General features: G+C 42.6%; 1 protein-coding gene and 1 non-coding gene across 3 annotated transcripts in view; one reads left to right on the top strand and one right to left on the bottom strand.

Moving 5' to 3' along the window:
- Window positions 1–2,949: 2,949 nt before the first annotated feature.
- LOC118792870 (gamma-aminobutyric acid receptor subunit alpha-2-like) overlaps window positions 2,950–26,397 on the bottom strand; it is a 69,309-nt gene continuing 45,861 nt past the window's right edge. For both annotated transcript variants that reach the window (XM_036550698.1, XM_036550699.1), the window contains exons 9-10: window positions 12,027–12,229; window positions 2,950–3,539 (exon numbers count right to left, since the gene is read on the bottom strand). In XM_036550698.1, the coding sequence (XP_036406591.1) occupies window positions 3,231–3,539; window positions 12,027–12,229 (512 nt within the window). In that variant the 3' untranslated portion in view covers window positions 2,950–3,230. The remainder of the gene's footprint in view (window positions 3,540–12,026; window positions 12,230–26,397) is intronic.
- Window positions 13,889–13,980, top strand: trnar-ucu. The gene is given in 2 exon segments: window positions 13,889–13,925; window positions 13,945–13,980. It is a non-coding gene; the product is annotated as a tRNA-Arg (tRNA).

The raw sequence follows: 26,397 nt of genomic DNA, 5'->3' as shown, positions 1-26,397 counted from the left end.
GCCTGGTCTGACACTGTTGGTCATTAAACTGGAATGGACTCACTTAGGTTCTATGGATGTCAGCCTGGATAAGATCATCTGCTAAATGCATGTAACATAATTGCAGTGACTGGAACAGTCAATACATTGTGTATGTAAAGTAAAGTAAAAAATGTTACTCTCACCTAATATGTGTTACTTGTAGTTCACAAGTTGTGGGCAGACAGAATCCAGGCCTGATGTTTCCAATGTACCTTTAAAAACCAACCACAACTAGCTTGTTTTAATTCCCGCAACCCATACGAATGTCACATATTTTTCTATTTTGTTTTCTGTTCCAGTGGTCATATGTGGCAACATACAAAAAGAAGGGGAAAAAAAGAAGCTTGATTCAGTATGATACTTTATTAAGATCAGTTATCCAGCCGTTCGGCCCAAAGCTTCCAAACGAAAAAGAAGAGAAGAGCAAGTAACAATGCTTATAAAATAGAACCTGACCAAGCAGGGATAAGACATCAGGTGGAATCATTTTAGACACCCGCATTCCTGTTAGTAAACAATTTTCTGGGTTGCTTAAAAAAATAAACAAATAAACAAGTTTATCTGCGTAGGCGGACTCTGCTGTGGTTTTGAGACCATTTCAAAATAGAAGGCGGTTTCTGGAAAATACTGTTGGCAGCATTGATCTGGAGCCCCTCCAAACAAAATATATAACATGAATAAATGTGAATGTATTAATTTATCAAATGGACAGTGATGTGAAGCCTGAATTAATGAGAATAGCATTTCTTTAATAAAAAAAATAAAAATAAAGTCAAACTTAAATTACAGTTTTCAGTTATTTGTTGCTCGGCTGTAAATTATTCAGAAAACTATCTGAAGATCCATTTACATGAAATGATAATAATAATAATAATAATAACAATAATAATAATAATAATAGTGGAACTCCACAGCAGACAATATTACAGGATATTTTACATCTATTCAAGAAGAATTCTCCTGGAAATGCGCTTGTTTCACGAAGCGTAGTTACATTCCTGGCATGTACCATTCCAAAGAGCGACATGTACCAACCAAATATGTTTTTATTGCTTAAACAAACACTGCATAATCCCCACCAACTGCGCAATCCTTTCAGATAAGTGGAAGAAAAAGAATATGTACAGCAAGCGGAGAAATGAGTTTTTCCAAAGTGAAGCCCCTCCCCCTCCCCCCTTTTAAGAGCGAATTTGGTACTGCCTGTGATAGCGTGGTGAACACATTCCATACTCCAACAGCAAACACGCAACATCCGTACATTTTAAATTTCAATGGCAGTTTGAACTGGGAGCTAAACCAAAACATGTGGAATTCACGTTTTATCAATTTTTTTCTTTAAAATTATAATCCTTGTGATTTTTGACACCGATATCACCATGCAAAGCACTAGAGGTAATTACAACAAAATTAACAGATTTTCAGAACAAAACACCAAAAAAGATTTCCTGGTTCACATATGGAATTGTTTTTTTTTTTTCTTTTTGATTTTTTGCTCATTCACAATTTCAGAATTTTTGTTTGTTTTGTTTTGGTTAAGTAAACCGTGTGCCGAGTTGCCATGTCGAGTGCCACAACTTTAAACGTATTAAATTACTGTACGCCACGGTAACAATTCCCACTAAACTACATATTTACTTACAATAGAAATGTTCATAACAAAGAATTTCTTCCATGTTCAGTTCAACCAATAAAAAGGAATGCTCATCGTATTAACCCTTCGATTTCAAAACATTTATTACAGATACTTTATGAGTGCTTACTTTAAAGATACAGAGTACTAAAATAATTTGAACAGGGCTTTTTTCGCAAAGATTCCTTGTGATGCTAGTAAAATACTCACCTGGCAAACTGTACAAAGAAAAATACACAAAAATTTCCCTGCAATGTTAGTTTGGCTCTGTAGATGTGACAAAAGTGTGTATACTTTTTTGGACACGTCTCATGTAAGAGAAAGAAAATAAATACTGAGTGTGGGAATTACAGAAAAATATAGCAAATATCAACAAATATGACCATACATTGAATGTAATATATACACTAATGAAATTGTTTTTCCTTTTTGCATGTTTGCAATGTGAATAATAAATTGGATACAAATTCAAGGTAATAAATGCATCTCAATAAAAGGTTTAAGAAACATATGTATGCCCTATATACTGTATGTATGATTGAAAATAAGAACCTTTTAAAACATTGTCTACCTTGGTTAAATGCTGAAAACAACCACATACATAAAAATATAGGTTTGCACATTCAAGTACACTCATATACTTTACCAAAAAGTAAATATAAATATAAATCAAATATAAATACTGCTTGAAATATTAGTGTGAAATATCTTTAAGTGAAGCACTTGTAGGTGTTTTGGTCCTTTAAGAGTTCACAAACACGAACTCAAGACTATGCCTTAAAACTGTGGCCTACAAGAGATACTGTTAAAGGGCACCTAGAGCCATTATCTGAAAAATTATCAGCAGTTTGCCTTGTAATTGTCATTTAACATATGGTGTCTATCTAATTAGAGACTGAAATTATTTAAAGGTTCTCTGGAAAACATCAAGGTTTATCCAAAAATAAACCCCAGGGACAGTGTTCAGATGGACATTCCTAAGCATGCACCGAGTGAATAGCCTTTACAAGGCTAGTTTGTAAATGCTTGCTATGTCCAGTCAAGTGCTTTCCCTGGGTTTTTATTTTTCAACACAGATTCACTCAAGATATCTTTCAAGAAGCACAACTAAATAGACGAACACTGAACTCAAGAGCTAAATTAAGATGCACACCGGCATACAGTACAGGGATTTTACCTTGATCTATGACAGTATCTTACAGTCCAAAATATTGAAAAAATATCTCGGTTTTCCTTTCCTAGCTTCATCCAATGCAGGGAATCATCACATGACGATAAAATATATAAACACAAGCGTTAAAAAATTAATTGTGTCACCCAAAAATCATTACAGTACGCATGAAAATACATACATATTTACAGCCGCATATGTCATTCGAAAAGCACTGCCCAGATATAAGTTGAAGAATTCATTTTTTTAAAAAAACAAAAAAGGAAAGAGGAAAAGGTCTTGAAATAATTCCCGTGCTTGGCCGTCCTATGCCAATTCACCAAAGCACGTAGGTTAGCAGTTACTGGTTGTATTTGGCATGTCTTCAGTCCCATACTTATTTACGTTGCGCTGCATACCGGATCCCTCCTACTTCGACGGCACCATGTCCTTGATGACCGGCTCTCTGTTCAGATATGTGGCCCAGTACACCAGGTTGAAGCTTCCGAACAGGACCGGGAACATTATCCGGGACATGCGATCGATTTTGCTCACGCTATTGAAGGTCTTCTTGTTCTCCGCTGGCTTGGCCTCTGGCTTGGCCTTGTTGGGGTCGGCGGCCGTGCCACCCTTGGAGATGGTGGGCAGGACTGAGTCCTTGGTGATGTTGGGCGCGTAGTTGGCCACCGCCACAGCGTACGCGTTGTTCTTCTTCATCACGGAAGCCTTCTCTTTTTTCTGCAGAGAGGGAAAAACACACACAGACACACACAAAAAAAGACAAAAAAAAAGTTGAAACTCGGCTGGCTGGAGGTTAACTGAAGGTCAGGTCCGTCCACACACTGTGGTTCCCTCAGTGCGATCCTGCTGTAACAGCACTGAGTATGAATCTGATTGGCTGAGCACTATTAGTTTGGGACTGTCTGGCTGTGCTTTTAGGCACATTCCATTTCGCAAACATTACGCGTCCACCTACTTCTCAACTGCAAAATATGCTAGATTATTCTCACTGCAGCACTATGAAAATGGGCAAAATGAAAAATTATTTTGGCATGAAAGCCAAACAATTGAGCAAATTACAATTAAACAAACAATGGTACTGTCCCTTGAGTTTTGACACAAACTCAAGTGTTTTTTTTGACCCTTTCTGAAAAAATTAAAAAGCACTATAAACCTCAAATTACTTTTCCCTGTGATGCAGTAATAACACATTGGCCACTTAAAATGACATGAATTTCTTTTCTGAAGACATTATCTCGCTGCACCTCACTAGTAACACACCTAACACACAGAGGAGTGAGATGGAGGTAATTCAAGTAAAACAGTAAATTTGAAGTGTTATCTCCATTTTAGCTACATCTATGAACAGCTCAGAATTACTACAGCTCTGAGGAATTACTGCACTTTTTTACCTTATATTCTTATATCGATCAAGATTATGTATTGACACCTCCCCATCCAATTTCAAGTCACAGATCTGAACTTCCTGGATGTCTTCAGAACCTCAAATGCAGATGAGGGGGCACGTTCCTCTAGGCTTGTGGGATATTGGAGGACTGACATCCTCAGCTGGCGGTTACAGTTGTTACAGCCACACTCCAAACTTGCAGCTGAGGCCCACTGCCCTGCCCACTGCAGAATCCAGCAGACTAATGCCCCCATCACACAGGTGCAAAGAAAACATTCACCTTTCATTCACTTCCATCTGAAAATGGGCAAAAGGCAAGCAAACCATTTGTTTCCAGTAGTAGTAAGTAAATTCTTCCAGTTGCGTTCCTGCCTGTTTGCCCTGAGCTCAACTTTGGTGAACTTCAACCTGTGAAACTGTGTGATTCACTGAGTCAAACAGGATACAAGTGGGTGGGTGTGTTCGACCCCTTAGTTTCTCCAAATGACCAGCGCCACTGCTAAGACCCTCTTCTGTTCTTCCAACAACAGGATGATTCAGTGAACTCCGGTAGACACAGAAAACACTAGTAATTGCCTCCATTTCTGCATTCACTTTCCCTCCAAAATAAAAAGTACCATCACTGTGCCAATAAAATATGAATTTCACCCTCATTAGCGATGAAAGTTTGTATAGTAAAAATGGGCGTGACCACAGCACAAGGCAGGTTCACAAGCTCCTAGTCTGCAATGCCCCAAATGCTTGTGGTTCAGAGTCTGAAACACTGAGGTGAAGGAGTCGATGCAAGAACAGGCCAACAACATGACTCTGTAGATACACCTTGCAGGTCTTTTTATTATTGGCATTTTAGCAGATGCTCTTATCCAGAGTGACTTACATCGGTTACAGTTTTTTACATGTTATCCAGTTATACAGCTGGATATTTACTGAGGCAACTGTGGGTTAAGTACCCTGCCCAAAAGTACAGCAGCAGTGCCCCAGGGGGGAATCGAACTGGCATCCATTCAATTACGAGTCCTCACCACTATGCTACACTGCCACCCCAGTCTACTGCCCACAGAGTAATGTGACATTCAATGTGGCTTTAACTCTCACAAACTCCAGAAAATACACCTCTCCTGGCAACAGAAAGAAAATGCTGTCCTTATCAGGAGGAGTGGACAGTGACTCGCAATCTCAGGTTACAATCTCCTCTTTGTCCAATCAGGCAGGGGCTGACTGCATTTAGTTTGACAGTTCATCACTTCTGATGGTCCCGACTGCTGTGCAGCCAGTGTGATTTTGGTTTGGAGGAGCTGTGTGGACGAATGGGTGATGAGGTCACTGCCTGTCAGAGAGATCCGGTTTAGACCAGCGCAGAGGAAAGCTCTACAGGTCCTTTCAGAACCGGCGTGAATGGGACCAGCACGCCCGGGCAACCTCTTCATCATCATCTGCGCTGTAGTGCATCGACCCCCATTACCACTGGGCTGAGAGTCAACCCTTTTATATCTGTGAAGGCTGACGGGCACTGTGCAGTGAGTCATTTTTGGGTGACAACCGGCTTTACGACGGATCCTTTGAGCTGTTAGAGCACGCTACAGCACACATTGCCCTTGGCCACCTCATAAAAGCTGTAAATGCTGAACTCGCGGTTCCTGTGGCATTTGTCCCTTTTTTTCCAGCTTAATTTTACGAGTGGGGGGCAGGTGTCCCCATGCTGGGATTCATTCCTGCAGGTTTAGAGCAGACCTCACACTCAAAGAGAAGATGGAAGCAATGTGACTGAGCACTGTCCTCTGTAAATGTACAGAAATGCTGTGACGTGGTCCTACATCGCAGTTGCTTAGTAGTAGCTCTTGCATAGTGACTTACCCAGCTTTCCATTCTTACATGTTAATCCTTTATACAGCTGGATAGTTGCTGAGGCAGTCTGGGTCTGCCAATTCCAGCGGTGCCCCATGGGGGAATTGAACTGGCAATGTCTGGATTACCAGTCCTGCACCTTAGCCCCATACCAAATAGCTTCCAGTCCTACAAGGGCATGTATGTGAGGTGGAGTCTCTACAGTTTTCACCAGGCAGATCTGGGGACAGCTGGAGGCTAAAGAGAAGGCTAGTAGTATTAAATTCCATATAGTTACTGTTATTCGAAGCAAGCTTGATACTTTAGTGTACGGGAACTAGACAGTACCATTTATGATAACCCTATGACCTTAGCATGGGCAAAATACATTACAAACGGCTGGAGGGACTATTTCATTTATATGTGTATATGTGTATTTTTTTGTCACATCACAACTTTACATAGCCATCCGAATTGAATCCAGAGGTACAGAAGCAAAGCATCTACCGTGGCTCCCTTATTTAATTCATGAGGCACCTCTAGATATCAAACAATCAAAACGACAAAAGTGGTTAACGTCAGGCAAAGTTCGAGCTGACGGCCATTACTGTGCCCCTCAGTGGGAATTCAACCCGAGAAAAGAAAGTGGATTGCAGAGTCCATCTGCCCACATCTTAAATTCACAAACTGTTCCCAGTCCAGACTTTAAATATACGGGTTTAGCGAGCCCCTGCAATGAAAGGCTCTCTCTCCCCCATCAGCATTCTGGTCACTGATCGCTGCTGCTACAATAGCAGTCATAACAGTCGCTCTTTCACTGCAGGAGTCTCACAGAGCTATTCAGCGCAGGGAGAAGGCAACAAACCATTATGAAGACATGGCATGAGGAAAATATGTTCCGTTATGAGCATAATAATACAGTCTTCATAAATCATGCAGGATGGATTTATAAACATGCATAACATGACTCATGATATTTCTACTTAGTAAAGCATTTAGAAGCAATCGGGCTGCTTTGTGAAAACTGACATAGAGTGCTACAGCCTACCACACCCTACAACAATGTATATGCTGCAGAGCCTTTTTAATCATAAATCTAAACCATGTCTTACAATTAGGAGCCATCATCACCAGCCACTTGTGATCCCCTGTGTGCATACAATGAAATACCTTCAAAATAGCATCAAAACCATACCGTGAATACTGTAAAAATTCCCTCACCAGAAGCCTGGCGCTTTGATTCTTATTTTACACACCTTACTTTCTTATTAATCACACCTTCTGATACTAACCACACCCACTGCTGAGAGTAACCGCACCTCCTCCTGATAGCAACCACATCTCCTCTTCACAATAAACACACCCACTGCTAACAGTAACCACATCTCCTCTTGGTAGTAACCACGCCCACTATTGACAGGAAGCACACAGTACTTACAGTACATACTGACAGTAATGCAGAAGTTGAGAAGGTCTTATTAAGAGTCAAACCACTGCTCCAGGAGCACAACCTGCTGTGTGGCCCACGCAGAAACTAAATCTGTGTGTTCTGTGAGTTCCTCACACACAGTGATTAAAAGTCTCTCCTCCTCACCTGCAGGGTTCCATCCACAGTTTTGATATGCAGCCGGTCACCGGCAGTGGTCACATCCATTACCCAAGTGTCAAACTCTCCCGCTTTTAAACAACAGTCTTGGGGCATAATTCATATTTCAATTATTCTGAAGAGGATTGGCTGGAACGGAGCCAGTCAATACAGAAATGCAAACGCCTGGCTGCGTGAGAAAGAGTTGCAGGCTTGCAAGCTGACACTGACACCACATTGGAAGACTCAGCAGCGGTTTTTAAGGTCTGACGATAGCTATCACTGTCATACTCCAACACCCGTCCAGCCTGTGTTTGTTTATTAGCTTCTGTTTTTGTTTGGTTTGTAGACGCCCTTGTCCGGGGCAACTGACACAACTTGCACTGTAACAAATGATCCATTTATGCTAATATTTGCAGAAACAGTTTGGGGTAAGCACCTTGCTCAAGGGCACAACAGCAGTGCCTCAGCTGGAAACGGGGAACCCTCTGGTGACAAGTCACATTTCCAACAACCGCTACACCACACAAGCAAGAGCCTAGCACTGTTCTGGTCAATTTCAGAGTCTACAGGCTTTGATTCCTGCCAACTACGTAACCACCTGATTCAACTAACCACTGTCTGAATCAGGTTAGGTTAGGTAACCGCTTCTGAGAGGGTCAATAGTTTAAAACAGTCGAGCAGCTCTGTTTTATTCTAGAAAAAAAAAAAACATATGACCATAATGCTCAAATTTCACACCATCCACGGCATGGCGGTTTATGAGGGCATGATGAAGTGCTGAGGGCTTTGATTTGTCTGTGCAATTTGGCCAGGTCCAAATCCTGTCAGTCGTAATAAACACCAAGGAACATCAAGGGGCACACACCTTATGAATCACAAAGCTGTATCGATAATTCAGGAGCTGTGTCCTTACAGTATATACACAGCTCCAAGGCAACAAGTCAGTCATTTCAATTAACTGCAAATCCATACAGAGCTCATCATTCTAAATTGATTTCTCATTCAAATTAATTTCCCTAAATTGATTTCCCAAGTGTAGCACAAACTCTGACATCCAGAAAATGTAACAACTAACAGCAACAAGTAAACTTTCGCCTTGGCTAATTAAGGACCCATTGATCCGTCCCACAGTTTCCTCTCTAAAGGTAACAAGAGACCAGAACAAAAAGGTGAGCACTGTGCTTCTGTGGAGCTGGGTATTGTGTATCCTGCTCCATTTTTTCCTTTTCCTGTTTACAAAGTCATTAAGGTTACACATAAGTCTTAATTTTTTTTTTCTATAACTGTGTTGAAATACTATGTAGTAGCCACACCACTGTATAGCATTCTCTTGCCTGATGAAAGCCCTGGCTGAAAATAGGTAGGGCTGGGCTTGGTTAGCGCTTGGATGAGAGACCACCTTGGAAAACCAGGCTGGTCCTAGAAGTGGTCCCCAGTATGGGGCAGAATAAGGAAACCAGTGTAGTGATCTACTCTGCTATAGCAGACGCTGTCTTTTGAATGAGACCATAAAGCTGAGATCTTGACTTGGCTGTGATCATTGTAACACCCTGCACTGCATCTCACAAAGATTAAAGTGTTTACTGGTGTCCTGGTCATCCAATCATCCAACAGCTGAATTAGGAGATTCTTGCATCTCCACTACAGTGCGGGATTTTGCGTTGGTGCCTCTCTGCTCACTTTTCTCTACAAAGGGCTTTGAGAGGGATAAAATGCACTATATAAGAAATGTAATTCAGGTCAGTTGTAAGTTGAGAGGCTTACTGTACATGCCAGATGCTCTTTACTGATCAATAGGTAACGGGAGTGTGCTGAACAAATTCTTGTACTATAGCCGTAAACATACCACATGCAATTAGCCCTACTGCTGCAGCCATGCCAGAGACATAAGAGAGAAAATCATTGGACAAAAGGTTTATGAATGTCTAAATGGAAACCAAACAGGCAACAAAGCATTCATTCATCAGCCCAAGTAATCTGTACATAATAAAATATGTGCCCGTTGTAAGTGCTTTTGTGAGAAACTAGATCCAACACAACGGTATCCCCCAATCACAGCTCATTCAAAATCCCGCACGCTTCGCCTTGGGGGACGAAATTAGATAGCGGCTCCGAGTGCCGCGGTTAAACAAACAGTGCGACCGGCGCCAGCAATTTGCAATTCGCCAGGAGACACAGGTAAAAGCAGGCTCGCCGACCTCGTTTACAGCCCCAGCATCCGAGAGCCTCGTTTGCGTCGAGCTAAAAATACAGACGCGCTAAACGTGCCCGCGGGCGTCCCACAATGCCTCACTCTCCGCTTCCGCAGATCCGCTGCCAATTCCGCCTGTCGCTCATCACAAGACATGATCCTGATGCGTTGGTGTTGCGATTGAGAAAAAAATCTGGGATTGGAAAGAGCAACAGATTAAGTCATCACTTTTTTACATGTGGCTGGGGGTGGTTTGGGGTAAAGGGTTTTGAATATGTGATGAATGTTTTGTCTGGGGTATAGTGTTTGTCTGGCCAGCATATGCAGTGGGGTGCCTACAGATGTTTGTGGAGAACTAAGCAGGTTTAAAAGTTGCTGCTGATTAGCACCCCCTCTGGACATCAGAGGGAATCAGCATCAGGGCAGGCTACACGCCTAACATACAGGCCCATGTCAGGTGCACGTTTGAACAGAATAACCAAGATGGTCTATTCACTGGGTCCTACTCATCTTGTCAGAGCATGCATGGTTACTTATTAAGCTGATGGTATCCACTTGAGCCTAATTAGGAATGTGGTCTTACTCAATAGGAGCTGTCATTGTCTAACATCACTAAGAGTGAATCAAAAGCAATTTCTTTTTCCCCAAAGAGCAGGAGTTAGATGTGGTTTGATGTGCATTGGTGTTTCTTGATTTCAGATAGCTATACACACCTGCGTCATGCTGATTTTTGGACAATAATTTTGTCTGATTGTTCATTTTTGTCTCCTTTTTTTGCCGCAACCTAAAAGCTCATGCAAAAAGTGAATTAGATGGGCTCTACTGCCAAAGAATGAATGAGACTGCCTTTATTCATCTGAGGGTAAGTGCACTCAGGACAGGGTTCAATTTATTCCAAATTGGGCTTATAATTTGTGGCTGATGAAAGGTTTTGTCTGGGCCTTACATTTTTAATGCAATATCATAAACCAAGCAGATCCCACTGTAGATCAGAAAAAAGCAGCGTTTAATAGAAGAAGTATATCACAGTATATTCAGCCCCCTGGCCTTTGTGAGAAACAACAGATTCACCAAGACTGCATTAGGCTGATCTATTCGCCAGCGGAGTCGCACGATTCTATTACCCCATAAACCAAACGGACTCTTTCTAAGATTACGGCAAACGAGATTTAGAGGTGTTTCATATTTGGTGAGAATTATATAGAACAGGGCAGAATAGGCTGGTGAAGGTGGGTGTCATGTAATGTGTTTTTTTTTTCTCTCTTCTCCCCTGCGTTTGAATTACTTCAGACTTATCTTGCCGGAGAGATAATGCCACCTCTGCCGAGCGGCTCCCTTTCTTTTGCTCCACAGTCACAGTTCTCTTTTCCTCTTGTCGCTCTCTTTTATCTCCCGGCTTTTATCCCCGCCACGCTTTTGCGTGATACCAATTTAGCTCCGCCTCCAGCGTGCGGAGACAGGCTTACTGGGGCCCCCTGACGTCCCACGGCCGTCTCCGGCGCCTGGCGCAGGCAGTGGCGAGGGTGGCGGGGCCGCTTTTTTGGGGCGAGAGGTTCATTTATAACTTTTATTACTGCCCCCCACCCCTACCGTCAGACATGTGCCTCAGACCGGTGCTGTGAAATGTGTCACCGCAAGGACCAACAGATGGAAATCCACTACGTTCGGTTTGTTTGTTACAATTCGCGGGCAGTTTTTTTTTTTTTTATCAGCGTATATAGATTTCTGGTTCTCCCTGCATTATGAAGGTCATGCGTCCAATCAGGAGAATGAGTGTTGCTCTGTTTTTTTTTTTCCACCAAAGAAAGAAAATAAAAGTTTACATCCCCCAAAAATTTTGGCATTCTTTTGTCAGAGATATATACTGGATCAATTGGAGTGTAAAGTAATACTGTAATGTAATGTAATTTAACTAACGAGCAAGGTATCCAAGGTCAAACTAAACTCCTAACACTGCTCTTCTACTCAGACGATGAAGCAGAGAGCCCATTTTGAAGGAAGCTGAGGTGCTTAAGGTTTCACACAGAGAGGGCCTGATCAGTGCACTGTAATCCCACGGGCTGCTCAATGATTCAGTTCTGGTCCTGGCTTCCTACGAGCACTAACCCATCACAAAATCTGATGACAACCGTGATGAAACTGGCAACCATCTAACCCCTGGGAAAAAAAAAAACAAATCCCTCTCGCAGTTGCTAAGAGACAGGCAGGCGTCACCTTGTCGTTCACCACACTCTTTCCGTCCCACGCCCACCCGCGCTTAGTGAAGTAGTTGACGGTGGCAAACTCGATGAGGGCGGAGAAGACAAAGGCGTAGCAGACGGCGATGAACCAGTCCATGGCGGTGGCGTAGGCCACCTTGGGCAGGGAGTTGCGGGCGCTGATGCTCAGGGTAGTCATGGTCAACACGGTGGTCACGCCTGAAGAAGGAGAGAGACAGAAACAGGAAGAGAAAGAGAATGGTCGAGCATGAGAAGAAAAGCCATGTCTCAGCTTGGATCAGTCAGTTTTCATTTGTGCTCGAGACAAATACAAGAGGTGGGCCTAAAGGATCAGCATTCAAAACACGACTGTTGTGTTCCCCATGATGGTGAATAGCCTTTTTCCTTTAGACCCTTTCCTCCTTCTGCCAGTATCCTTGGCTGGCAATGGGGTTTAGGGGAGGTTAGGGTTACATCTGAGGTCCATGTACCTTTCCTGCCACAGAGAAGATATACAGATTTCATACATGCTTTCAACATGTGTGGGTTACTCAAATGGCATGGTCAACTCAAATGTCTGTGTATGAGAATGATCACTTCCCCACAGTATGGAAGTTTCTTGGTGCATATATATTTTGATATATTTTATATTTATTTCATATAAATATATTTTCATATATTTCCAACTCTGCCATTTTCATTAGATGCACAGGTGTAGAAGAAAATGGTGCCTGTTGCAGCAGTTTGACTACTGCCCTGCCTTTTGGGAGTAATGTGTGGATTCCCCTACAAATTCCAGGCTCTCTGGAGTGAAAGGCCTTTACGGTCCAAAGCTCTCAGCTCATGTCAGTCAAACTGTGACTCACGTCAACACTGCAGACAGTCTGAACAGCAGTGTGAGCAACAGTGTAGTGTAGGTGTAGTGGTAAGGAGCTGGGCTCATAAACCAAGGGCTGTCAGTTCAACTTTAATGTGAAACACTGCTGTTGTTCCACTGTAAGACGAGGTACCTCACCCAAATTGCCTCAGTAAATATTCAGCTGTGTGAACGGATAACATATAAAAAGCGCAAGCTATGTACGTCAAGCTGGATAAGAGCACCTACTAAGGAAATGCAACACAACGTAATATAAAGAGACGGGAGGATATAAAAATGGCTACAACTCCATGCACTGCAGAAAAGTCTTGTATTGTTACTCATGGAAAAAAGGCATCAATGTTGACTTTAATAGTCTGTGAAGTGTGTAAAAATAACACCTATTCCAGCAGACTAGTTTCCTTCTCAAGGTGTATACAAAGGTTTTACTTTCATCTTTTTAGCAGCATAAACATGCCGGCAACTACACATCTTCCACAAATGACTTATAACAAGTGACCGTCAAGCAGATGCCAAATTCAAGAGCAGCAGACAAGTGTGATACTCATTTTTTAACTTTAACAGTTGGAGCTGATGCCAGCACCCGCAGTGGTCTGCCGATAGCTTAGAGAATCACTCCTGTGCCGCTGGCCTCCACGTCATTGGCTTATTACTGTGCAGCTGTCTGCATGTAAGGATACGATCCATCCAGAGCTATATTTATCATACGTCCGATTACCATTATTACAGCTGAAGGACACTGAAAACATCCACTGATTTACAGTTGCTCTCCTCAATATACGTTCACTGTCCAACTTACTGTGCATTTGCAGCCAAATCCCGTTGTTGTCTTGTTGAATGGCATGGCTTTATTCGAGCAGGGCAACAGATACTTCCCCAAAAGCCAATCTGCTCATGAATGTGGTGGTGGTAGAGCCAAGTAGAAAACCAATCTTTACCGCACTGCAGGGAACATTATGCTGTAGGAGGTACTATCCTAGGAATAAGCCCAAACTTTCCGTGGCTCTGTGGCGCAATGGATAGCGCATTGGACTTCTAGTCAGGCACTTGAGTGGTGATTCAAAGGTTGTGGGTTCGAGTCCCACCAGAGTCGACTTTTGCGTGGCAGTGTAGCATAATGGTTAAGGAGCAGGACTTGTAAACAAAAGGTTTCCAGTTCAGTTCCCTGCTGGGACACTGCTGCTGTATCCTTGGGCAAAGTACTTAACTCATAATTGCCTCTGTAAATACCCAGCTGTATAAATGGATAAAATTATTAAAAAAAAAACTGTATCCAATGTAAGTTGCTCTGGATAAGAGTGTCTGCTAAATGCAAATAATGTAAAGTAATGACTGGTCATTAGAAAGGCTGTGGCACAAATGGTTATGAGGATGCTGAGCATGTAGGAACAAACTACCCTGTCTGGCAGAATCAAACTGGACATAAGAGCTGACCAATGACATGCTTTCTTCTCTGTCACCAAATGGTTGCTTCTGGTGACGCTGTTGCAGAATGGCAGCCTTCCCCCAGAACTCCGGAGTATCTCCCAAAGTGTCATTTTCAGCACGTCTGATCAAACAGACAAGCAGCCTTGTGGGAAAACTCTAATAGCACGTCCAACCAAAACTTTCCCTGATGTTCCCGTTACTACAAAGAAACCGTGAAGAGCAGGACACCGGCTATAAGCACATCCAAAAACAATCACTTCAGTGTGCACTCTGAATAATGGCAGCAGGAGCAGCGCACGTGAGCATGATTTCAGCCATTTTTGCAGGAATTTGCATTGTTGGAAAAGATTGTACCTGACTGTGTTTTTTTTTTTTTTTACAGAAGGGAAGAAACTTAACACCATTCACAAACAAAGACTCTGAGCTCCAGATCAGGAATGTCAGACTCAGTGAGGCCTGTGGAAGGCCACTACAGTAATTACTTTATCTCCAACAGTGGCAGCACAGTGTTCACAGCTTTCCAGCAAGATTTAAAAAAAAAAAAAGCTAATCTGCATTATTGGAGACCTGTTTCAGTTCTTTGTTATTGGGTCGCAGACACAATTCTCATTTCCATGTCCTGAAGAAAGAGATGAAAGTTTCCCCCTTCTATCTGTCAGGTAAGCGATCACTATGAATGCCATGCGAGTGTGCACATACACAACACATCCAACACACACACACTCATGCACACCTACACACACGCATGCACAAACACACGCACGCACGCACGCATGCACGCACACACACACATAATTCAACAGATGAAGCTAATTAAAAAATGTTTGCAATGCATGGAACACAATCAACTTGATATCCATTGTGAAAGACACATGAAAGACAGCTGGCCGTATACAATAGCAACATTTCTGGAAGCGGTACTCTGTATTTTCGCTATTATTTGTAGAGGCTTTATATTAAATTACTTACATTCATAACATATAATGAATAATACATTTTTTCAAATGGAATGCAATCTACCCTTTGTTCATAACAAGGCATGAATCATTCAGTCATTTGCTGAATAGCTTGGCAAGACTTCATTAGTATCCATTAATGCTTGTTCATATACCTACAGAAGGAAGAATTTGACAGCGCTGTTGTGCCAGAAAGACATTTTCTTCTGTGTGAGGTGAGTCAATTTGGGCATAATTTTTGCTATTAGATGCTTAAAAAATGTCTTATATAACACAATACTCATATATTCATTATGAGGACAGAGCTTCTCATCTTGGAGACTCACTGTGTGCGCTGGTTTTCATTTTAATTGAGCTTATTATTAATGAGATGTTCTGGTGCAATTAGTTGAAAACCCTTTTCAGCTGTGTGCATTGTGGGCATTCTGAAAGAAACATGTTGCTGAAGGTTGTCTGTGTTAACATAAAATTACAAGTAGAGGTATTTCTTCAGCCCTATTATGTTAATGTGTGTCCTTTCAACAAACTAGAGATACAGGTTAGTGGCCACAAATCACATTGATTTGGGTAATTTAGGTCATGCTCAATTAACTACTTAAGGGCCTTAAATAGTTCTTTGGGAAACTTAATTATCACTATACCAAAAAATAACAGATTATTCTTGAGATTGAGACAGCTGCCCTAATTTATTTATGGGCAGATGTCTATTGAACACTTTAACTCCTTTGCCGTATCTTTTTATTAACACAAACTCGCTTTTAACAACAAATTTCTGTCAGACAGGACACATAGCTAATTGTCAGTCAGAAAAACCCGCCTAATGCAGATGATTCACTTGACACCCCAATCAAAACTCAATTAAAAGCAGCTGGAGCACAAGCCAGTGTAACCAGTTTGAATAGCCTCTGTTCCAAGCATTACAGTCTCATGATTGTATGAGAGATGCTGGCAACTGAATGACACCTGGGAGTACAGGTGATTAAAGTTTCCATCCAATCAGTGTTATCAATTAAGTAATTAAGCCCCAAGACAAAAGACAAGAAAGCCATGGATTTTTCATTACTCATTACTTTCCACCTCTCTGTAAAACAGTCACACTCTGGACTGGAGAGAGACAGGGAATTGGTTCATTAACGCGATTCACTGAATCAGGTGGTTTAGTGCCCGGCTGGGTGAAAAAAAGCTGCAGATGTTGCGTTGCTCCAGGACCAGGGCTAAGTCCCCCTGCAGATGCTACTGCCTTCTGGCTGTAGCGTTGGCTATCCCTGCAGACATTGTGGCCCTCCAGGACAAGGGATGAGAGGCCCTGCACTTAAGTCTGTCTTTAAAGCCAGACAAAGACTAACTGCTCTTCTCTGTGCTACCTTTAGAAAGAGTTCTACACCTAGGCTCTTAAAGCTTTTCTTCAGACGTGATTTCAACTCAAACAATAAAATAGCGTCATAGTTCTCAAATTCTGAAATTCACCACCGGTCATTCTAGGCTCTGCTTAAAGGTGTGGTGTGAGGTGGAAAAGATGGGACAGCTTTGCTCTGAGGCAAGTGGAAGAAAAATCTCACTGCGTCCAGGAGCCAGACGATTTATACCCTTTGACTGGGAGTGCAGCCAAAGGCGGTTAAAGGGATGAGAAGGGGAGAAAAATCATTTCCATTCTTTAACCTCTCCATAGACTTTGACCACCATCCCTGCTAATTTGGGAACTTAATGAAAGGTTAGGAATGGGCTCCTGTTAACACTCATGAAATGGTGAACTTGGACGTCCACTCTCTGAGGGATCAATATGTAATTGTGCATGAGGCCCCAAGCTCAGCACACGCTGTTGGCGTGTTCAATCACAGAGGTCTGTGGCCACTAATGTTCGGTCAATGTTGAGTCAGCATCCCCCCCCCCCCCCCCCCGTGTTTGAGGACTAGGAAAATGATCTGAAAGAATGTGTGCGATCAGCCAGATTAAATGTATCCCTAATCACCCCATTTGCTTCCGCACATGGGTCTATTAACAGAAATTATTTGGCAACCCTTGCAAACTGGGGGAAATAAATAATATGGGCAATTAGCTAAAATCTTGCCCTGTTTGACCCCTCTCTGGGAAGGATGCTGACTAATCAGTTTGTGAAAAATCTGTGAAGGCTGCCCCCAGAATCCCTGCCTTTTTGTACTTGTCAGAATTGGGCCTGACATTACACCTCTCTTTACTGTAAACAACATCAATTTTCAACCTTTATATGCAGTAAGTACTGCATGTAAAACCACTGTGAAAGATGTACTCTATTTGTTCTTCAGAAAAGGTCACACGTGAGTCTCTGATCTGCTTCAAGAAACTTGCATAAAATGCGAAACCGCTCATATAATAAGAGTGTGCTGACAAATCCTGTCTTTTCTTGCATTACAAAACGTGTGCACATGATTGTCAAGGCCCACACAGCTCGGCATTGATTTCAACAGCTTTGCGAAACAGAAAAACGGGGACCTTCTAATATACAATTCATATTAACCGAGGTGCAGGGAATGAGGCATATTTTGTTTGGCGGCTTGAACAGTGGGGTGTCAGGCCATGCCAAAATGTGAGCCTGGGAACAAATCACTGCTGGTGTCACCAGTGCTACCTCAGAGAGTTAGGTGGTGAAAGAAGAGGATATGTTCTGACCTGAATCTAGATTCTGAAAAAAAAAAAAAGAAACGCATGCCATTGGTAGAGGGCAGGGTGTTCCAAACCCCTCCCCATGGGATGAGGGAATGGGGACCGTGATTGAGGAGACGAAAGTGTCTGGTATTATCCCCCACAGTGACAGCTATCAGCCTGCCCTGTCCCTCCTACCTGGTTCCCCCTCTAACTCCAATTACAGCAAGTATGTCTGGTCTCTGAGCACTCTTTACAGTCTAAATGCGGCGCTCGCTGCCAGTCCTGCATCTTGAGTTGCATGTGCAAATCCGTTCATGTCAACATGGACAATTTGACTGACATTTGTTTCCTTTTACGGTACAGCACTTAATTACGACTACTATTACTGAGGCTAATTTTATGATTAAGTGGGTTGCCTCTTTCTCAGCAGAGAAAAGCCTACCGTGCTTATCTGAAGTATTTACTGAATGCATACATAAATTCACAACAATATTTTGCCTGATTTCACAATGACAGTAAAATCGGTGAATATATATATAACAAGACCAACATGTTTTGATGACCTTCTTTTTTAATTTTGCTAGTTTAGATAGCAGCTGCCTAGCTGTACTGCGTTTTCTCAAACGGTTAAACCTATGAAGTCACATGAATTTATGCTTTAATACTGGAAAAGTGTGTGGACAAAACTGTAAATAATTGTTGCTCATACTGATAAATTCCAAGATGTTTGTGAAGGTATGCATACGCACTTTATGTTCAAAACCGAGCGCACACAACCATTTGATAAACGAGGCCCCACATGCATCTACCTCAAGGGTGGCGCAGAGGTGCCAGATGTAATTCCTCAGGGTCCAGGTGTACGCTCGTTAAACACAGTTCAACCAACTGAGAAACACACCTGTCTGTTTCTCAGAATATATTGCAGGAGGAGATTTTCTCAAATAAACATGATGGAAATGAATAAAATGAAACAAGGGCACACACAGAGGTGCGTCACACGGTAGCGGTTTCACTGCTCGGCTGTCTGTGGGGGCTCGCCTTCAGCGGTACCGGCTACAGGCCCTGGCTCCCATTGCTTTCTCTCTCAAGATACGTTCATCACAGACCGCATTACTGAAATCGATTCGTTTAGTTTTACCACAAATATTATAATTCTCTGGTAGCATGTGGGATAGACCTAATCTCCATTACTCATCACTAGATGAAAATGGGAAAGAAAATGAACAGCTGATGAAGATTTTTTTTTAATACTGTATGTTGTGTCACAGCTAATGCAGAGACATGAGTGGGATCTATAAAATTGACTGACGGATCAAGGAGGTCCACACGGCATGTCAGCAACAAAACATCACGTAGCTTTGGCTGGAACCTAATTACCATTTCACCCACAGAGCGTCTCAGTTTTATGACCAAGGGACTTGGTATCGATGATGACCAATCTGCAATATTATTGGCACCGCAATAAAAGGGTGTGGGTGCCGACTTCTCGTGTTTAATGACAGCATCCTCTGTTGTTACCTTCCGCTACACAGTTAGGCAAGCCGGGCCAGCACAGCGTATGCCCTGACAGCTCTGAACCAGCCATCGCGGCCGTCCCTCTCCACAGCAGTGCTTTTGTTGGAAGTTTGGGTGGGAGAGACCACCGAGGACCCACTTTGTGAGACAAAGATGTGGCTGTGGCCATGTTAGGGAACACAGCTTCCAAGTTAATGTTTAGATTGCTAAAACAGCTGACATGTGCATTTGTTCCTCTAGCCACCTGTCTTTGAAGACAACAGGACAACATATTATTTCCATATTTCCATAATCTGCATGCATCCTGTAGCTGTGACACGCTCATGTATCTTTTGACAAATGTTCTCATAAAAACAAGGCACATTTTCTGCTCTATGAGAAGAGGAAGGGGATGGCTTGGCTGTCATTGGATGAAAGAAGCATTTATAAATCAGCTTTGTGAGGAACACTCATTTACAGTTTTGTGAGTGCTTGGCCAGCTAAACACTTTCCATGGAGGTTCGCTTCATTTTCACTTGTATTAACAACCCATTTTAAGAGTCCCTTTAAAAGCTCCAGTTTAACACGTTAAATGACAACCGTAAAGTGAACTGCTGGTTATTTCTTTTGAAGACAGCCCAACAAGGCCCTTAATTTTGCGGATATGAGGAGAAAAGCCAAATCAACTTCTTTACACATTTTCACTTCCCTCTTAATTAAGGCTGCTGATGTCACATCCTTTCTCCCCCCCCCTCCCCCCACCCACCACCAGACGCCTGCCTAAAATATCCCTGTTTATTCTGGGGTGAGAATGTGAGAGGAGACAGAGACAAACCTCTTGATTGTCTTGGGTTGTGAGGACTAAAAATATACTCCGAGCAGCGGAGAAGATTCATCTTTCATCCACATGGTGATGTGTGGAGAGCCGCTGCAAGGGTGTTCAGAAAGAGGCAGTTAAATATCGTAGCAGGCCTCAGTTCAGCATGTCTAAACGAGAACAGAATGCAGATTCACTGTTTATCCCCGTAGTGATCAAAAAACAAGAACGGGCAGCTCCTGCTTGATCTGGTGTACGATGATCCACATTTACAACATTTAAGATACGTTTGATATTTACAAGTGCTGAGTAACAACGGCAGAGTTACAAAAAGTCTGAAAATGCAACAAAGATTTCTTTTCAGCTGTTTTTTTTCCTGTTAGTTTAACATTTTCTTGTGAGGAATCTGTGAGGGGGAGTTTCATTTTTAAATAGATTTATCTTTTGGGTGTGTGCATGGTCTTACTCACCCTGTATCTTAAATAAACACCTGTAATAAACGCCATAATTTTACACTATACTTCCTGTTTAAGAATAATTTTTACTCCTCATTAAAATTGTATGGATATTTCACTTAATTCTATATTTATCTAGCATTTTTAGTGAAAAATATGATCTGAATACCATATTCCAGAACATAACCTTGCTTAAAACAGTGTGGGAAAAGAGGATTCTATTCCTGTTCCAGGAACACTTTGTGTCATCTTCAATTTCCAAGCACCCATCCATTCACTGATACATCTAACGCAAGAGAAGTGTTCTTTCCCAGGCTGAAAATCAAATGCATTTTGGCTTCTCTGAATTAAATATGCATATTTCAAAGCGGAGTAAATAACTACCCAAAGCACAAAAAACATCTCAGCTGTCACAGCCCCTGGGATGTCGTTTTCCGTGATTATATTCTCAGCTGCTGCGGGATGCGTTTTGAGGACATCATCGGCGATCTCGATCTAAAACCAAACCCTCACAGCTGCAATGGCTTGCAATACTGCTGGGCACAGGACAGGAATAGGTTTGTATTGCCAATACGGTGATATCCAGTTTTCACTACCCTTGATCGGTGCGCCGCAACACCCCACGCACTCATCGCGCATAATGGAGCTCTTATGCAGAAATACTGCCATAAATAAGGACATCATTACACGGCAAACATCCGTGCCTCATCTGGGCCTAACCCAGGGACGTCAACAGCAGAAACTGCTGAGCTGTTAAACAGGGCTTCTCATTAAACTCCCATCATTTAAGAAGCTGAAATTAGCTGGCGGCGCAAATGAACCCAAAACAAATTAAGCCTGTCCAAACAAATAAACCCTACGAGTAAACAAAATGGCTACCAAAGCACTGCCGATGTGTGTGTGGTTTGTCTTTGCTGACCTGCTTCCATATTCAGTCTAACCATGGTGTGCTTGGCTATTGATGTTTAAAGAGGGTATTACATTTTTTTCTGCATTTACAAGACATTATGGGGTTGGTGATTGCTGAAATGTTCCAAAATGTGGAATATTGGGGTTCCCAGGTGGCCTAGCTTGCAAGGCACTCATGTGGAGTACAGATAGAGCTCTACAGTCATGAATCAAAACTGCCCCTGTCATCTACCAACAAAGACTGGAAGCACAGAACAGAGGAATGAATTGGGTATGATCTAGCAGGGATAAGATTATGTAGGTCTGTCAGGGTTTCCTTGTTTCACCACTCTCTGGTACCATGCAACTCACAAGGAGTTGTGAATTCCTGTCATGACATCAGTGGAATTGCACCTACCCTTCGATGAGCACCCACTTCGCCATGGTGTATATGCATACTTACATGAACACATGAATGTTACTGAGAAAGTACACTGTGGTTATACAGAATCTTGGTCACATTGACAGTTGCTCTGAAAACCTTGCAAAATGAGAGTAGTCGTATGCAGATCTGTAAAACTTCCCAGTGCAATTAGGATATCACACAAAAATAATGTTACACACATTTCCATCTGTAAAAATATCCATATGCAAGATATCAAGGTTTTTCAAATGAGGCAAACCCTCCATCCAATGCAGTTCACTGTTGTGCTAACGACCTTAGATAAGTCATTCATTGTGACTGTATATCTGTTGTCTTAACTTGCTGTCGACAGAATGAACAAAGAAATAGAAGACCATATTATGCTTTCCGTTTCCAGGAGACAGCTTCTTTTACGATAAGAGCACTGCTAAAGCAGTTAGTTGTATTCTACTGCTCTCAGCATACATTAAGTGGATGAGCAGTGTGGCTTAATTACAGTGAATATGTGTATGTCAGCAGAGACTCACATCACAGACTCTTAGACCCTTAAGATTTCTCCAGGGGACACTATTTAATGTGCTTCTGGGCTCTGCAAGGCGGGGATGTGAAATGCATTATGGGAAGGTGTTTGTAAGTGAGATGCATGGGGAAAGTTTTGTTTAATCAAGAGTCTAAAAATACTACTAATTAAATTAGTAGCCGTAATAGGTGGATTTGTGGCACGTGTCCTTGTGTGTGGTAATTGATTATTTGAAGGCTATTAAATGTCTCCTGCTGTCACCAATTACTGTGTCAAGCATTGAACCGCCCCTGATCCAATACTGGAAACACCAAGTATTTCTTTTTCAACTGGGTGAGAATTAACCCCTTCCTGCCAGGTCAGAACCAGCAAAGGGTAAGTGAAGGTTCATGAATTGGAGCTACTGGCTGGAACTGACTGACAGCAACTAAGCACTGGCAAAAAGTCTTTCTTCTTGGCTAAAAGTCCCCTGATTGGTTCAAACCCATGTGCCATTGAAGGCACTTGGTCACTTACCCAATTACATGCCTTTTGTGACCTTATTCATCAACAGTGTGAACTGCATAAATACTGCATTGATAATAGCCATATTCTGAAATGTGATTAAATAATAACCAGACTTTGATGAAATCATCAGTGGCTTATTGCAAGTGTGTATAAATGCAAGAGATGTAACGGATGTAATGGCCTTCATTCAATGTGACCAAGAGCCCACTGAGTGTTATCTTGTATTCAAAGTGAATGCAGTGCAGAGATTCTGCAATGTACTATGATCTGGGCTATTGTTCATCTGTAGCAAGATAGTTAAGATCTTGCAGCACTTGAGTCTAAACTCCTATTAACAACCTCACTTTCAAGTAGTCGCTGACGTAGGTAATTGTCTCTTGTTAATGTGCATCTTGTTGACATGCATATCTGTGAGTGCGGGGATTATTTGAATTTTCTTCTACTGTCTACTGACATTTAGAGTTGGAGAAAATTGATTGCCATGGCAACAGTTAACAAAACGACCGTAAAGGGATGGGACTCGGAGTGACAATGCCCAGAATGCCACGACTAAGCAGGACCATATCGACCTGGAGCCCCATTTGTTAAATCGAAATAACCCGCAGCCGCTGAGCGTGATAACTCATGCCAGGCATCTTAAGATAATCTAGACCTTTTCTGAGACGGCGTCGTGAAAAAGTCCCCTGGTCTCGGTACGGTGAACCTCCAGAGCTCCCTTTTCCCGGCTGAACATCATGACTGCGGCGGTGTCATTATTCACAGACGGGCCAGGTCACACAAACCTGTCTTGCTCAGGGCTTGACAAGTGCAGCTGCTACAGCCCCCACCAATGGATGCTCAGCCGATGCCATTTTTCCCATAATTCCGCTGCTTGACTTGGGTGTATCTGTTCATTTCAAGGCTTCAGCCACACATACATTCCACATATATGCAGGTTATGTTTTGTTACTTTCCATCACTGGCATCGACCTCAGAAAGGCCAGTTCTGTTGGCCATGGATTGGCTCACCTGGGCGATTGCACTGTGCCTTATCACTCAAGTCCACTGATCTGGCATTTCATCTATTTTTCCTGCATTTCTCAATTATAAAAAATTCTTTGTGCATGGCATAAATTGCATGTAGATTTCACATATTTCATATTCATAGGTACTCAAAAGGTACTCCATAGGTACAAAAAAGGTACTCCGGTGGGGTTACAGACCTAAAATAATCCAAATAATGCATTTAAATAGACTGAACTGCATTTCCTGGTCCCAATGGCCGTGACTATGACGTCCTGTCACCTGATATGATAAAACAGCACATATCATGCGGTGACAGATCATCTTTCCCATATACAACACACAAACTAAACATGCACACATGTTCCCCAAGAACAATCAAAATGTGTTCCACTGTGTTCCAGTGTTGGCAAGGGATGTGGCCACAGGGTCTTATTTAAAAAGAGCTGTAATTGCAAAGAAAACCTTATGTAAATATGCATACTTACATTAAGGTACATTTTATAAAGGATTCAGAGTAGAGCGTAGAAAACTAAATATTAAGTTACCAAATTTAATATTTAAATACTGCTTCTTTTGTCATACATGCTCATTTTTACATATATGTGTGTATGTGTTACAGATTTTGGACATTTATGTGCAATGTGCTTTTGTATGGAACAAACAGAAAATGCTTTTTTGAGAGGGCAAAATGTTGACATTTAGGTTGAAATCTGTCTGGGAAAAAAAAGCTTTAGATTTGAACCAGATCCTGTTTGCACTCTACATGCATGCTAAGGCTTAAGAGAAAGGCTTGGAGAAAGTGCGATTTGGAAGCCCACTCAAATCCATTCTGCGGAGTTCACTTAAGGTAAGGTGCACTCACATTTCAAAATGTGGCTGCAGGAGAGCCCTTCTTTCAGGCTCATTCCTTTCACTCTCACTCGGTCCCTTCCCCATGCCTTAAAAGGCACCTTGAAGGGTAGGGTTTGGTCAAAAGCACCAAGCACTTATAAATCTTCATGCGCACCTCATACGTTGATACAACCATTTCTTTTTTCAAAAACACTCAAACACTTCCTTTTTTACCCAAAACCCAATATTCACTCTGATCCACAATATGGTGCCTAGGGCCAATGGTCCTTCAGCTGAAAAGCCCTTGTTTGTGGATATTGAAGGGAGATCCGGCCGCAAAGCAATAAAGCAGAGACCCGCGAGAGCAGCATTTCGTAGGCATTCAGTGCCCGTTAGCGCCAAACACATTACTCAGCGACCCGTTTGCCACGAGCACGCATTTAATTACCACGGCGACAGGCTGGGGACGTCCCGGGGCTTTTACCCTGTCACACAAGCTCCTGTCGGGAGCGGCGACGCCAGCGTGAGCTCGGACTAATGCAGACACGCAGCCCTGCAGTGCAGGCGACTGTCTGCAGTGGGCGCTGTCCGCGCTGTGGATGGGGAGGGGGAGGGAGCGCTGACTGCTGAAGATGCACTACCAGCACTTCCAGCAACAGTGTTGTCTGAGGGGGGGGGGGGGGTTGCCTGGGGATAACGGGGAGCCGCCGGATTGACCCGCTGCCATCAGGAGCGGGGGGATGAGGATGCGTGGATCGGTGCCAGATTGGTTGAGCTTTGGGTCAGGCTCTCAGCTTTGCTGTTACTATGGAGAGCATCCTCTGTTACTCCTCAAAAGAGCTAAATCTCTCCACCCTGCTTCAGTTCTCTCTCTCATTATTTCCATCTACCTTTCTTGAGCTGCATGCTTTCTCTTTGCATCTCTTTCCCTCTTCTCCTTGTTCTTCTTTTTCTCCTCCCTCATCTTCCCTCCTCATCTTGTTCTCTTTCTCACTCCTTTCTCTTCTTATTTCTGTGCCACTTTGCTTGCTGTTGTCTGCCTGTCCCTGCTCATTCTCTCTCCAGTTCCCTCTCTTTCTCTGCCCCCTCCCATATCTCTCTCTGTTTCTGTCTGTTTCTCTCTCTCCATCTCTCCGTCCATGTTTCTTCTTGCACCTCTCATAGCCATTTTGCTCCTTGCCTATTCAGTAACTTTGCACTTTACAAGTAGCACTGGTCTCCATGCTGCGGAAACAGTCATTTTCTCAGTTTGAAATCCATGGGCTGCTAACTCATCGTCTTAATAACTGCGGACAGCACCGCCAGGTGCAAAAAACAAAAAAGGTTTACGTTCAAAAATATTCCTTTATCTATTTATACAAGAGATTAGCTTTCCTAAGGTCTTGTCACCTCATTCCCACATTCTGAAGTGTGGTAAAGAGCGTGTTGCAGAGCATTTCTCTAAGGACAAGCGCGAGAACTGGAGAATGTGTCCCATGTAGGCAAACGACTTAATGATACTGCACCCCAGCCCACGAATGAAGATGAAACGCCTAGCTTTCGGTGCTGCAGACTGCCCACAGA

This window comes from Megalops cyprinoides, chromosome 18, assembly GCF_013368585.1.
Source record: "Megalops cyprinoides isolate fMegCyp1 chromosome 18, fMegCyp1.pri, whole genome shotgun sequence".
Classification (NCBI taxonomy): Eukaryota; Metazoa; Chordata; class Actinopteri; order Elopiformes; family Megalopidae; genus Megalops; species Megalops cyprinoides.
This window is presented reverse-complemented; position numbering and strand designations above follow the sequence as displayed.